The 15,571-nt window shown below is 30.1% G+C and overlaps 2 protein-coding genes across 3 annotated transcripts; one reads left to right on the top strand and one right to left on the bottom strand.

Annotated features, from left to right (window-relative positions):
- The first annotated feature begins 3,435 nt into the window (after nucleotides 1–3,435).
- On the top strand, nucleotides 3,436–6,747 carry LOC18592753 (WD repeat protein). The gene is made up of 2 exons (XM_007019622.3): nucleotides 3,436–3,936; nucleotides 6,316–6,747. The coding sequence occupies exons 1-2, from the start codon at nucleotides 3,538–3,540 to the stop codon at nucleotides 6,526–6,528; spliced, it is 612 nt and encodes a 203-aa protein (XP_007019684.1). The 5' UTR covers nucleotides 3,436–3,537; the 3' UTR covers nucleotides 6,529–6,747.
- A 5,959-nt stretch (nucleotides 6,748–12,706) lies between these two features.
- Nucleotides 12,707–14,609, bottom strand: LOC18592752 (uncharacterized). 2 transcript variants are annotated; one of them, XM_018125635.2, is made up of 4 exons: nucleotides 14,353–14,609; nucleotides 14,190–14,262; nucleotides 13,914–14,066; nucleotides 12,707–13,144 (listed from the first exon to the last, which is right to left on the bottom strand). In XM_018125635.2, the coding sequence occupies exons 1-4, from the start codon at nucleotides 14,513–14,515 to the stop codon at nucleotides 12,928–12,930; spliced, it is 606 nt and encodes a 201-aa protein (XP_017981124.1). In that variant the 5' UTR covers nucleotides 14,516–14,609; the 3' UTR covers nucleotides 12,707–12,927. The 2 variants fall into 2 exon arrangements, with proteins under 2 accessions (XP_017981124.1, XP_007019683.1); XM_007019621.3 differs by having other exon boundaries at nucleotides 14,190–14,608.
- Between the last annotated feature and the right edge of the window lie 962 nt (nucleotides 14,610–15,571).

Here is a 15,571-nt window from a genome sequence, read left to right as displayed (position 1 = left end):
AAATATTAAATTTCATCCTACGATTTCTATTTGAACTATTTCAAGGTTAAATCAACTCAAGTGTACCGTTAGGTACGATATTGGATTTCGTCTATTCTTAGGTGCTTTCCTAGCATAATAACATGCTACTCAGTGCATGTATGTCATGACATGTGTTTATAGGGTTGGGTTTTACAAATACATATCATTTTTTTTTCGTCCAAAAATAATAAAATTTTAATTTCTGCCTCACAGGGGCGTTTTTGTCATTTTCGTCAAAAATTTTGAGACAAGTTAAAAAAGTAATAATTAGGTGGAAAACACATATTTCATACTTAGAAATAAGTTTTAATATCTAAAACGTTCATTTAAAAGTAAATTGTTGACAATTAGTACTATTTAAAAATAATAAATAAAATATTTTATTTTCTCATAAAATAAATTTCTATAGAAATATTCGTAAATAATTTTTTCGCACATGAAAGTAAAGTAAAAATTGTATGAATAAAAATACAGATAACCAAAATATAAGATTTGATCTGCAATGACACGTGGGCCCCAATTGACCAAGAGGATGTAAGACTATGAACTCTTACTTTCTATAATGCAGTTCCAAGCTTAATTCTCGTTCTACTCGACTATCTACAAACTGTCCTGAGCTTAAAAAATGTATAGAAAGAAGGGGTGAGATTTTGTAATCCCAATGAGAAAACAGATACCATCTAAAGTATCTAAAGCCGAGTAAATGAAGACAATAAAATATCTCATCCCAATATGCATTTCATAACTTAGAAATTTATTCCATCCCATGAAAACAATTATAATTCAATTAAAATGATTTTCAAGGCTTATGTTTCTCATAAAATTTGGCTCATGCCAAAACTCATCCTCGGGGATACTTGATCGTCATCAAAGCATCCACTCGAGTCCGTCAAGGCTGTTAAAATGACTTATTCATATAAAATAGTCGTCCCTTGGCATTGACTGAATCTCACTTTCACGTGGCGATAAAGCGTGAAGTGGACTCAAACCCTTCCACAACAGTTACCCTACGTGCCTCTCCCACAGAAGTAAAATAAATTAGCCGAGTTTACTGAACCCCTCTAATAGGATGGTCCACGAAAACCTACCACTGCAGTGTAAGTCAGCCCCACCATAATGATAAAATAGTTTAACAGCATAACAATATAATTTTTTTATAATAACTAATTTGAACGGCAAACCACAATTCATGTAATTTCAATATAATAAACCAGCCAAGCATGCTCACACTATCATAAGCCATTTGAATTAAAAATACAATTCATACTTAACAACCACAGTCTCCATGTACTCTATTTTAAAAAATAAAATTCATCATTAATTTCAAACAATTTATAAAACCATTTTATAAAAACACATTTATTTATAAAACACGAAATTTATCCTTTTTAAATCCATTTTTCATAAAATTTATAAAATTTCATAAAAACTACCTTAGATAAATTAAATGATAATAAGTTTACTCACAGTATTAGGAGTAGAAATACTCCTATCCTCCGCCCTCGGGTGCAGTCTCTTACCCGAAACAATTGACTCACCACCTATCCATAATCCATGACACAAAATTCAATAAATTGTGTCAATTTATCATAAATTATTTCAGGCACTTATCCATGAGTATGCACTAGATAGGGTTTGAAATATCTGGACAATCACTTAATTGCGATGTCCGACCTAACTCACCTATACACGGTGTAAATTCCTAAAATCCCCAATTCAACTCCAATTCCATCCATTTCAATTTCAATTATCCAATTATATCCACAATACCTCAATGATTGTGAATTTGGTCCAATTTATCAGTCCGGACTATAAATTACGCTTTTACCCTTAGTGGCTAAAAATTTCAATTTATTGCACCGAAAATTTCTATTTAATTTTCAACCTCATAATTCATCATTTTTCCACCCAATTCTCTTAAAATAAAGTCAACCTCATCCTCACATACCATTGGCTAGATTCGGCCTAGAGAAATTCATGGAGAAAATAAATATTTTTCTTGTTATTTTACTCATAAACATGCTAAACTAACACTAAACACTAACATAGCTCAAAATCAAATTTATCTAACAACTTTCTCTCTCTAAATCCATATGACCAGAATTGAAATCATCCTCAAATCACATGATTCAATCATGGAAAATGATAGGAAATGCATAGGAAAGGTAAAGCACAAGACAAATTTAAGAAACGTTACCTTTTTTTCACTTGATTTTTGAATTTTCACCAATTTTTCCTTTAAATTTCTTGGCTAGGGTTTTATTTTCTCCTTTTTCTCTCTTGTTTCTTGTTTGGCCGAATGTTGAAGAAGAAGAAGAATGGGTTATGGGCTGATTTTTTTTATGTCTTTTTATTAGTTTAATGAAATAATATTATTTTATTCATATTTTAAATATTTTATTAATTTATTTTTTTTTCTAGCCATCCACTTGTCCTACTTTTTCCACCATGCATTCGCTTTGACTTATCCAAATCTTAAGTAAAATTTTCAGATTTTTTCAAAGTTTTGGTGGAGTAAATTTTTTAAAATTACACTTTTGTCCCTGAACTTTTCAAAAATTACATTTTTATCCCAAAAATTGACAATTTGCCATAATGCATAATTTTCACTCCTCATACTAATTTCACACTCCAAATAATTAAATTTGATCAAAATCCTTTCAAAAATTAAATTTTCGATTTCGAGTGGCAAAATTATCATTTTACCTCTATACTCTAAAAATACCGAAAACTCATATTTTTCACTGCTAAATCTTCCAATTGTACTTCAATACTCATGTCATACTCAAACATGTCAAATGGGGCTAAGAAACTCTTTTCTAAAAATTCTCATTTTATCCTCAAATTACAAAATGACCATTTTGTCCCTAACAGTTCAATTTTCCGGATTGACACCAAATCGGATCTCGAACTCCGAATTACCATTTTGAGTCATCCCTGGACTGTGAAATTCTCAATTTCATCTTTAAGATCTCGATTTTATCTTGTTCGATACTTAATCGACTTAATTGTACTTCTAGGGGCAATATCGTTTTTTGTCAATTTCTCGAGCTTTTTCAATATACAAACACTCTATCGAGTATGTGAATGACACCGTAATTACTTTATAGAGTAGGGTTTGACATTTTTATTAATTTAAAAAAGGAAATTGGTTAAGATGGCACCTTAGATAAAGGTTCAAATCTTGTTAATTACAAAATTTTATAATATTATAATGTTATATATAATTAAATTCGATATTAACATATTGTGATATTCCAAATTTACCCAAACTTAAATCGAGAATTAAAAATTTTATCCAAACTTACTCCATAATCTAATATACAATATCTAAATCTTATATTATCGGATTGGATACCAGCATACACTCGTTTATATCCTTAATATATTGATTACATTTTTTATATTTTTCTTACTATTTACACATGGCAAAATCGAATTCATCACCTAAACTCACACGGTAGCGACCCACCGCAGAGGAACCATCTCCCCTTCTATTTTCCTCGTAAACTATAGATGGCAACTGCCTGTAAAACGACCGGCCGGCTTTTGACAAAAATGGAAACAGAAAACCCGAAAGAAACCGGAGAAATCGAAGCGTCGACCCAGGACCCAAGAAATGAACCTAAATCCGACCCGAATCCAAGAACCGTGAAGACGAAAATGCCCGAAGTAGAGATCCGATTGTATCGACGAGGTAAGGGTCCGATCGACGTGTTCAAGTCAAGCTTGGGAGGGTGGGACCAGGACCAGCTGGAGGTCCGAGAAATTCTTGAGAAATACGGGTTTAAATCGATTTATGCTTTCAATACCCAGTCGGGTCGGGGCGTCCCAATCCGATTTCATCCAAGAAATGGAAGGTCTATTATCGGATACAAGGACGGATCAGTGGTTCACATTGACGGCGAACCAAAGGTAATTTCAGATTTATCTCTAATTTCATGATTATTCGCGATTTTTTTAATTTGTTGATTATATGTGATTTTTTAAAATGAATTATATCAAATATATATTGTCGATAATTTAATCAATTTTATATCTTGAGTTGGACTGTAAAGTTACTTCGGATATAAAGTTGATATATCTGAAAATTAAGGATCAAAATTTTCTTTTTTCTAGTAGCAAAATCCATTATACTATATGCTTTTTATTTTTATCAAAATTTAAATAAACCTACTATTTTATTTTATTTTTTTAGTTTTTAGCAACTTATAGAGAAGCAAAAAGTAAGTAAAGGTACTGATTGATTCAGTTACAGCCTTCTCCTATACCATAAATCCTAACCTAGGACATAAGCTCGAAGCTTTCAAGATGAATGCTACAGTTCTAACCCTGGGGTGTTCCCTTTGGGACATTGAGTTATTGCTTTCACTAATCGCATTTTGCTTCAAGAGGCAAAATGCAACATGCAAAATGCATGCTTGGGTATATAACCAAACAATGCTTTTTTTTTCTTTTTTTTTTTGCGAAATTAAAGATTGAAGGAGTAGTTTCTTCAGAGAAAAAAATACATTATTTTACTTTTATGTAGAATAATTATATTGTTACTGATGTTGCTATTATGGTTTTGTTTTCTGCCATTTGCTTTTGTTTTTATAGCAATTTTTGTAAGACCTAAGCAAAAAATAAGTAGTGAAAGCAACAACTAAATGGAGCCTTATGAAACTTTAGCTAATTATATGGCTGTTTGTTTTAAGTTTGAGCTATGAAGTAATCTGAATTACTAGAATATAGTGCAAAATAAATTGAAAATTTAGCAGTGAACACTGAATGGAGGAGTATTCTATACTGATTAATAAGGATGTTGAGCTATTTAAACCCTTGTATTCTTGTGTATTGTTTCACACCAGGTTGAGATTGGCTTTTGATGTTATTTTTTTGGGGGGTACAAAGATTGGCTTTTGATTTATCATAGTAATGAATTAAACAAGTTGGATGCTCTAGGACTCTCTAGAGAATCACCTACCAAGCATGGATTATCAGGATCATATACCATTCAAAGTGAGCACCCAATCCTCTAAACCGATTAGATTTTTGTTTTTGTAATCGTTGTCTACTTTCTGCAGTTTTAAAATAATTTTGTTTCCAAACTTAGCAGTATGGCTTTCAAACTGGAATGGACATCAACTTGGTGAGAGCTTTGTATCATCAGGTCACTAGTGTTCAATTGCTAGGTCATTCAAGTGAACCTCTATTCCATAAAAGATACTTAATATTACAGATATAATACATAGAAATACTCTGTTGCAAACTTGGCATGTAAGTGATATTTACATTAGAATAATAGATATGCATATAAGCTTTTAACACTGAATACTTATAAAACGACTGTTTTTACCAAAATTCTACTCAAAATTTTAATATATTTAATATAGGTTAAATTATGCTTATATACTCTCTTTATAATGGTTATTAGCAAAACCAGCTCATTATGGGATGCTTAGAAGGACTTGTATGGCATTGAAAACCACGGCTTAAACCTTGGGGTGATAAGGCTTAAAATTTACCAATCAAAATACCATATAAATTCAGTTGACTCAAGGAAAAACCTAGAGAATTCCAGTGGGCTGATTGGATTCTTAACTTGTCAAATGCAAATATGTTGTAAAGTGAAACAAGGATTGGACTGCATCCCTAAACCAACTAAAACCTTGAGATTGATTTATACATATTTTCTTCAAATAATCTTCTCCAAACCACCCATCTTTATACAAATAAATAAAATAATGAGTTATATCCTTTGTGTTCTTGCCCTTAGACTGTATATGCCTTCCAATGCACATGATTCTCACATGTTGCAGATCCCAACTAGTGTCCAATATCTCCCATGTTCAACTTTTTTCCATGTATGGAACAGATGGTCAATTGTTTGTCTAAAGCAATTAAATATATCTTAAAAAGAGAGGTAGACTGTGAGTTTCCCTTCATGACGTATGAAGTATGCTCGCTTTTTTTATACCTTCTTATAGTTATTTATCCTGTTCCTCCATTGCATGGATCTTTAGAAAATCTTACATAGCTCACTCTTTCTTTTCCTATGGTCTTAAAGGTCTCTTTAAAGTTTGTGGTTCCAAATCTAGAAACCAATATACGTGTGTGTGCGTGCATGCGGATGAGTAAGTGGGTGGTTTTGTGGGCAATAAATCATGGACTTTGAGCCTGGACTGCTTAAGTTGCTTTCATCTTGGCTTATCTGCTCTTGGCTGATGACTGTAAAACTCATCATGATGCTTATGATATGACTTCTGCATAAGCTGATAGATGTGTGGCTTTATCTTTTGTTCTTGATTTCAGGATTCTTTGATCAAACCTATAACCAAGATCTTGGTAGGAATAGCAGTTACAACGCTTTTGATAGCTCTGGCAGTGAAGGATACTCCTGAATGGATCAAGAAATTAAACATATTTGGTGGTGACTTTCCTCCTTGGGTCCTTGCTTGCATTGTTATTGTTTTTACACGTATGAGGAAGAGAACTAGGGATTTCTTGAAGAAGCTTGGTTGGTGATGCTGATCAGTGTTAAATTTTGTGCTTCTCCGCATCAGTTGTTTTTTTTTTTTTTTAGCTTAGCAGATCTGTTCATGTGTGTGAAACACTTGCATAATTATAGAATAAAAGTGCCAGAAGATGTGGTAAATTCTAATGAAACTCATTTTCTCTAATTAACCTGTAAGATTTTGAAGTGAAGGGAATTCAGTGACAAGGTTCAAGTTTTCTACCAGGATATATCTTCTGTTTCGTTTCATTCTTATTAATTAATACTACACAATAGTTATGCTAAATGCTAAAAGCTAAAAATAAATACGTCTGAAGTCTATTTGTACCGTACTAAGGTTACAGCTTAGTACTGGTAATAGCTCGAATGCATTGATTCTTCTCATATATCCGGAAAGCGTTCAATGTGTTCTTCCTGGCAAGGGTAGCGTTCCCACCATGCTTCCCCTGATAAACTTGGAGGCTTCAGGAAGAAACTTCATTGGCGGTGAAACTTTGAAATTTCTGCAGAATGAGCTCATTGTTGATTAAATCTTTCCCAATCTTCAACTCACCAAAGTCGTCAATTCAGGAAATATAAAAACCACCAACACGTGGAACCCCTCTAATGTTTCAGGTCAACTCCGTCTTCATCACCTGTACCGTTTCCAACCCCCCTTTCCAACAATTAAATTGATCCTTGTCAGGGACCAATTCAGTGTCATTGTTAAAGTTCCACGAAATTCTTCCTTAGAAACAGTTTAATAATTAGACCAATCGGAGTGATTCACATGTACAAAAGTTAAATCATTTTACCAAAAGTTTAATATCTTATTTAAATAGGTATTTGAAATTATCATTATAACATATTTCCTATTAAAAAATAATATATTTTCATTATTCAGTTAAAATATTTTGTAGTGATATAATTTCCAATTAAAATTTTTATTGTATATTTTGGAGCTTATATATATATATATATATATATGCTTATTTGGTCCCTTGGGAAGTTGAATAATGAATGAGAGCGACATTGGCTATCAAAATTATGCTTCATATGCCTCACCTCAAATTCCACCATCTTTTTGTTCATGTCAATTTACACTATTACATCACAAATACAAGTCAAATATTTGACCTAAAAATTGCGAATGCTTAAAATGTTACAAAATTTAAATAAATTCAAGTGACATTTTAATATTTGACTTAATGATAAGTTTATTAATCTTCATATTTAAAAAATTGTGTTTGAATTCTGTTTTTTCTCAAATAAAAAAAATCTAATGATAAACAAATGGTAAACAATATTATCAATCTTAACATCCAAATATTTAATTCGATGATAAGTATAAATCTATGTATTAAAAAATTACATTTAAATTCACCTTTTAATTTATATATCACTAATCTTTTTAGTTCGATATCAAATTATATTTTTGGTTAAAATTAAAAGTAATTTTTACCCATTTCAAAAATCTCTTTCATTTCAAAATTTGAATTTGAAATTTTCAAATTAAAATTTTAAAATACAATGACTGAAATGTCCTCTTAAAGACAAACAAATAAAAAATGAAGATGGACAAAACTAAAATGAAGACTAATGTCATGCATGGGACCCGTGTAATTCAACCATTGTCTTGCTTCATTGGGATCCCAAGCGTCATTGGTTTACCATTTTAATCAGTCAATACACGTTGATGTGAACATGTCAAATCTTATTCAGACAACAAGAAAGGAAGACATCCTTAAATTTTTTAATTAATTTTAGATTATCATTTTAATGTAATATTGCCTATCATTAATTAGATATTTTAAATCGATGTTTGATATTGCATAAAAAAATCAATAAGCACAAAATATTCAAAATAATCTTATGATTAATAATATTTTATAAAATAGTACTTAATTCATCATTCTATATAACATGTTTGGTTGAAAGAAATGAGAAGGAATGACATCCTTCTTTCACTTTACTTGGTTCAAGAATGATAGGCTTGAACAGTTATTATGAACCTCCCCCTCCATGCTGATATAATTTTTTGTAGTGATATAATTTCCAATTAAAATTTTTATTGTATATTTTGGAACTTATATATGCTCATTTGGTCCCTCGGGAAGTTGAATAATGAATGGGAGCGACATTGGCTACCACAATTTTGCTTCATATTCCTCCCCTCAAACTTCCACCATCTTTTTGTTCATCTCAATATACACTACTGCATGTAAATGTAAGTTGCATATTTGACTTAAAGATAGTATTTGGTATGAGAAATGTGTACTCACATTTTTTGTTATGAACTCAATTAAATTACATTACAACATTTGTTTTGAAGCAAGTCAATACAATATAAAATTGCAATGTAATCACAATTAATAGATATAATATAATTGTACTAAACAACCAATGCAATGTTATCAAACATTATTTGACAATTTTTCCATTTTTCGATCAATAAATTTCTAAAACTTAATTTTTATGTTAAACAAATTAGAAATAATGTTAGTATTCTGGAAAAAAAATCTATAAAATTTGAAAAACATAAAAATAATTTTTTAATTTTTAGATATTCAAATAAAATTTAAAAAACCCAAAAATAATTTTTGATTGTTAACAAAAATTCTAGACGATAAAGAATAGAAATAATTTTTATTTTTAAGAAATTATAAAAGATTAGAAAATCCATAGAATAAAAAATATATGAAGAATTTTTGAAAAAATAGAAGATGTTCTTTTTTACGATCATAATTTTTTAAAATTATAAAAATTATTTCCTTTTTTTAACTTTTAATAAACTTTAAAAAATAAAAATATTTATATTTTACTTTCATTTTTTTCAAAAAAAAATCTCTTTTTGTTTTTTATTTTTTTATTTTGATTTTTTTCATAAAAGAATTCTTTCCATTTTTATTTTTTTAGGATTTTTTCAAAATAATAATAATAACAATGTATTTTAAAATTTTAAAAATTGCTAACAAATAAAAAATTATTTTTAATTAATATTAAAATGGATTTGCCTTATTTGATACTTGGTTATTTGTTGCGAGAATAGTACCTTTGTTTTATTGTCGGTGAAAACTAGTTTTGGCATTTTATTTTTTATTAAACTCTCAAGGAGTTAATCTCTATATTTTATGATTTTCTTATTGTGGTGTTTTATGATAGGTGAGTTTGGGATTGTTTCCCAATTGTCTAGCAGATTGCTTGACCATTTGATGTATATTATTTACTTTCCAATTGATAATTGAAGTTCAACTAATATCAGTGTATTATAGAGTAATTTATTCCTATGAAGTTTGATTTTCCAATTTCTATACGTTTCTTTTTGTTTATGTCATATACATGCTAAATTTGTATTATAATAAATAAAAATAAAATATATGCAATTATAATAAGAAATAAAAATTAAATATATGAGATTAAAAATTAATTTAAGAGATAATATCAAATAAAAATTATAATAAAAAACATACAAGTATATTAAACTTGTATTTTAATATATATATATATATGGGTAATTTTGAAAATTAATATTACATTTGCGATAAAGTACTTGTAAACCAAACACTACAATGTTATTTTCTCAACATTTTAATCAGCACTTTTCTAATATACTAAACCTTATAATGTTATCTTCTTAGTAATCATATTCTTTATAATCACATTTTCTACAATCACATTCCCTGCAATGTGAATGCATTGTAAGGCACTAAATGTCACTTACAAGTTGTCTAAAACATTACCCTTGCATGCCTTGAATATTTGAAATGTTACAAAATTTAAACTAATTCAAGTGATATCTTAGCATTTGACTTAATGGTAACTGCATAAATCTTTGTGTTCAAAAAATTGTGTCCCAATTCTCTTTTTCTCATTAAAAAAAAATCAAATGATTAACAAACAATTGACAATATCACCAATCTTAAAATTTGAGCATTTAATTTAATAATAAGTATAAATCTTTGAGGTCAAAAAATTGCATTTGAATTATATTTTCGGCTAATTTTAACCATTTCATCATTCTTTCTTTGGTCTCAAAATTCAAATTTGAAATTTTCAAATTAAAATTTTAAAATGCAATGACTGAAATGTCCCATTAAAGACAACATATAAGAAATTAAGATGGACAAAACCAAAAGGAAGTCTAATGTCATGCATGGTACCAGTGTAATTCAACCATTGTCTCGCTTTACTGGGATCTCAAGCTTAATTGGTTTACCATTTAATCAGCAACACACGTTGATCTGAACATGTCAAATCTTACTCAGACAGCAAGAAAGGAAGACATCCTAAAATTTTGTTTTTGTATATATAAAGTCGCTTTCCATTCAAATCTGATTAGTGTTAATTACTTTTAGATTATCATTTCAAAATAATCTTATTATTAATAATTAAGAAAAAATAAGACAGAAAACATGCAACTATGTTGATCAGTCGGTTGTTGAGAGAAAAAGAAAATAAAGAAAGGATGATGAAGGGAATTGAAAACGTGGGCAATGAAGGGAATTAACACGTGGGTCAATGCCTTTATTGCCATAGGAAATAGAAGGGAGCACATTCTACAAGCATTAAAAACAGATGAACGCAGCCATAGAAGAAAACTTTTTTGACCACCTACTCTGCTGAAAAGCCAATTTTGTCACATATAAATTGAGCTAACTTTCTCCTCATTACTATTCTCTGTGTTCAATTTGCTTTTATGTCTTTCCCTCTTTGTGTTTTTTCTTTGAAGAAGATATTGTTCCAAGTGGGTAGTTATCCTGGTCTTTAATTATGTTTATCTACGTGTCATTCCTAAGTGGCAAATTTGACTCCTTTAAAAAATCAATTAAAATAGAAATTGCATAAATGTGAAAAAAAGTACTAATTAGCATATATAAAGGACACCTAATATGATTAAAAAACAGTTTGAAGATTAATGTACAAAAAGCATATGGTTTGATTAATTAAGAAGTAGTGGCAGCAAAATCTAGATTAAGAAATTAAATTGTGGTTTCCAAAAAAATTAAAGAAATTAAATATATACATATATTATAAACGTACTATACCCTGAGATATAATATACAATATAATGCTTAATTAAAGTATGTAACAATGTCAGTAGTTATTTAAATATTTACTCTAATTATGTAAAAGAACATAGATTTACTGTAATTAATGTTTATTCTTTCACTTTTTTTTAGAGAAAATGCACATAATTAACTTGTGTTCTATAATTAGTTACATAGATTTGTTTGAAACATTTTGATAATTGAATACCACAAAAAGCAGGTAAATGGAAAAACATATCAGTTAATATAACATTAAGAATACAAACTGAATATTTATAAATTAATCTGAATTCAGTACTTTGATGTATATATTTCTTTTGAGCTCACCATATATATATATATGCAATTATACAGTAGTGCCATGGGACCTCTTAAATTTAAATTATTGCTTTGTTTTCTGGCTCATCAAATTAGGAAAAGCTGCCAATGAGGCTTGGGTATGGGTGTAAATAGGCTGTTTAATTTGGCATGTTAGTTTGGTTGAACTTGAAAGATTCTCAAGTTGGATTCGCTTACTATAAATTGTATATTGAGTTTGAGCTCAACACTTAGTCAAATCAAATTTGAGTATTTTAATATTAATCTAATCCCTTTTATTTTTATAATATATGTTATTATATATATGTATATCATGCGTATAATAATATAGAATCATATAAGTCATTGATCTCAATAATAATGATTTAAAATCGAAATTCATTTTAATTTTAATTAATCAAATTTGAATAACTCAAATGTGAAGTTTAAATTTAAAGTTGAAAATTTAATTTATATTCGAGCTAAGTTTCAAATCTCGAATTTTAAAGTTGAATCAAGTTGAGGTTTTCATGACATCAACTTAAATAAACTTCAATTACCTCATCAAAGCCTCACCTTAATAATAACAATTAAGGTAAAGTTTGTGAGACCATCTATATATAATAATATATTAAGGTCTTTAGAGGCTTATAAGTTTTACTTTATGTTGATTTTATGCAACTCAACAAAACTTCTCCCGTTATGTTAGCTTTTATACAACAATTCAAATGAAACCCATCATTCACAATATGGTAATAGAGCAGTAAAATATCCTTCACACCATTCTAGTTTCTTTAAAAAGAAAAGGAAAGAAGAAAGGAATATGTATGTATGTATATATGTTTCTTTGTTAGAAGAGGATCCATAACATAATAGCAGTAAATTATAAAATTTATTTAAAAGTACACACATCAAATTAATGTCTTCCTCCTTAGTCCCTCCCCCTTTCCCCAACTTATAATTAAGAAAGTAGAGTGAAATGCTTCTCGATTGAAAGCATTAATTAGGATAGCATTAACTTAGATGATAATCATATGTATATACATGTACGAGTGATGGATTGAAGCAACAGTCTTATATATCTAACTAGGGTTGATGTTGTTGATGATGATGTAGAAATTGAAGCTGGTGTGAAGTCCGTTGATCAGGATTTATGGCATTGTGGCATATGTCCGTGTCTGCACTAGGGCTTTCATGGTGATGCTTACCCTCGTAAGTTGTTATGACAAACCGAGGATCTTCTTTGTCCCTTTCCACTCTCTTTTTCACCTTGCATCCTGCCGTTGAGCACCGGTAATAGTTCCTGTTCCATGTATATATGTCACTCTTAAGAAACAATCAGCCCCTCAATCAATGATCCATACCTCATGAAATTTAACAAAACTGCAAACATAAGCAACAAACAGATTTCCAATATCCATCCCTGGCCCACCCCATGATCCGTAAGACATTAGTTTGCCTGGAAATTGGCACCTTTAATTTTACCAAAACTTGAACCAAAGGCATGCAGCTTATCTAAATTACTTCTAGAGGAAGACTTTGTATTATTACATGTATGTGAATGATGAAACTAGAATAATCATAGAATATATTTCCCGGTCCTTAGAGCCATGAAAGTCGTCGTTGCGATCGAGCTGAAGTGAGGATGTATATATATCAGCTAACCCGTAAAAACCAGCTGCCGCATGTAGGAGTTTGGTTTCCTTGCTTGATTAAATCACTTATATGCTCTTAATAATCCCTTAATTTCTAATCTAATATTTCTGGGTTTTTCAAGCAAGGAAGGTGAGAAGTATGCAGGATGCTTGATGATGATGAGAGAACTGATCAACCCTTTGTTTCTTATAACCATGGAGTTTGTACAGGCACCTTCGTTCCAACTCTATGGCTATAAAAGATCGAGGTATATCATCAATAGATTGAAAACTGGGGATTAATAATTTACATGAAACCTAGCCCTAGAGTGAAGGGAATGATTAGATCATTTGTGTTTCAAGTCATCAGTTATTTAGCTCATATGATCATCTACGCCAAAGCCAAAGCCAAAGCCAATTACAGGATGATTTAATTACCTTGGATTAGGGTTATTCTTGACCCTCTTCTTCCCATATTTTCTCCATTTGTACCCATCATCCATTATCTCAAGATCAGATTTGGTTCGGAAAGCAATTTTAAACCCCACATGATCATCCATCTCCATTGTCTTTACATAACCCTCACCATTTCTACACAAGAAAGAAAATTACCGGAATTAGTAAAAATATACTTAACAAATCTAGATTGACAGAAAAAGTACTCCAATATTTTAATAAATAAATGGCTAGGAAGCAAGGAAATTAATTAGTTACTGTTGCATATAATCAACAAAGCTGCTTCTTGGAACCTCCCAGCAACCATTGACTGAACTGCTAGTCATCTCATCTGATGAAAGGAAAGGACTTTGAGAAAGAGTAGTCGACGCTTTAAGACAGGAAGATGAAGGGGCATTAGTTTCAAAATTAGTTCCTTCACCTGCATCAGCAGCTAGAATTAGAAAGTCTTCATCAAAGTCTAGTTGATCGGTACTGTTATCATCCATGACGGCGTGACTGTAAATAGGGCTTGAGGTTTGTTGTGGGATGTTAACTGCTGCTGCAGCTGCTGCTAGGAAGGTGGTGATGTTAGAGTTGGACATGGTATGCTTGGAGTAAGAGAGGGTGTGAGTGGAAAATCTTCAGAAAAAAGAAAGAGAGTTGGAAATTTCTTTGTCCTTGATCAACTTTTATACGAGAGAGAGCTAGGGCAATATGGGCATTAACACTTGACAAAAATTTATTTAGGGGTTTTTCATGGGAACTTCCTTGTGGAAGACAGTAGTCTCCCTTTCATACTGCCGCCACGTGTCTTGGACTTTTGCTTTGCATTCTACCCATTTACATCATAACTTTCTACACATTGCGGTCTGATTCCTAATATTAATTGACAAGGACATGTAACACTCTAACACATAAAAAAAATTAAAATGTTTAATAAAATTTTTATATTTTTATTTTGAACTCAAATAATTTTTTGTAAATAATAATTGACTAACTGTTATTAATAAAAACATAATTTGTCAATAGATGCCACGTGGCATGATGATGTGTCATAATAGATGATACTTGACATATTGATGTGATATGATAACATGATCATGCGAAATTTTTTATCTTTCACGTTAGTGTCATGTGAGCATAAAATGATGAGTGATGTTTTGATTAATGATAATTAGTTAAATGTTAGTTATAAGAATCTATTTGACAAAAAAATAAATAAATAAAGAAGCATAAAGATTTATTTAAAATTTTTAAATAATTTGAAGACTTTTTTAAATGTTATGTCAAAAATAAACTAATTATCAGCAAATTGGATACTTTGGTGGTTTTGAAACCAATGAATGAATTAGTATGAAAGGGCTGAAAACAAATACTTTACTATACCAAGAACCGCAAAAGGATTATTTAAGACCACAAACCATTTCTATTGAGTCTCTGAAACGTGTGTGAAAATTTAAAGCATTGACAAACATGAAGAAAAAGTTTTGAAAATGTGCTCTTTGAAAACACCTTTATAAGCATATATACCAGACCATATTGCTAGATACGATCATGGAGCTTTGACAATATTAAGATTTTTATTGTATTTTTCTTTACCAAAAAGAGTAATGTGGTTTGAATTGAAGGTTCTATCCACACGTGCCAATTGAGCTAAA

Source organism: Theobroma cacao, chromosome 8 (genome assembly GCF_053813885.1).
Source record: "Theobroma cacao isolate CCN51 chromosome 8, ASM5381388v1, whole genome shotgun sequence".
In the NCBI taxonomy this organism is placed as follows: domain Eukaryota; kingdom Viridiplantae; phylum Streptophyta; class Magnoliopsida; order Malvales; family Malvaceae; genus Theobroma; species Theobroma cacao.
This window is presented reverse-complemented; position numbering and strand designations above follow the sequence as displayed.

Bases quoted from the DNA above. Each gene is read 5' to 3' on its own strand.
- LOC18592752 (XM_007019621.3), bottom strand. From the start codon at position 14,515: ATGTCCAACTCTAACATCACCACCTTCCTAGCAGCAGCTGCAGCAGCA. The intron at 14,067-14,189 runs GTAACTAATTAA...TTTCTTGTGTAG, and splicing joins TTTGTTGATTATATGCAACA to AAATGGTGAGGGTTATGTAA. The intron at 13,145-13,913 runs GTAATTAAATCA...TACATGGAACAG, and splicing joins AAGAATAACCCTAATCCAAG to GAACTATTACCGGTGCTCAA.
- LOC18592753 (XM_007019622.3), top strand. From the start codon at position 3,538: ATGGCAACTGCCTGTAAAACGACCGGCCGGCTTTTGACAAAAATGGAA. The intron at 3,937-6,315 runs GTAATTTCAGAT...TCTTGATTTCAG, and splicing joins ACATTGACGGCGAACCAAAG to GATTCTTTGATCAAACCTAT.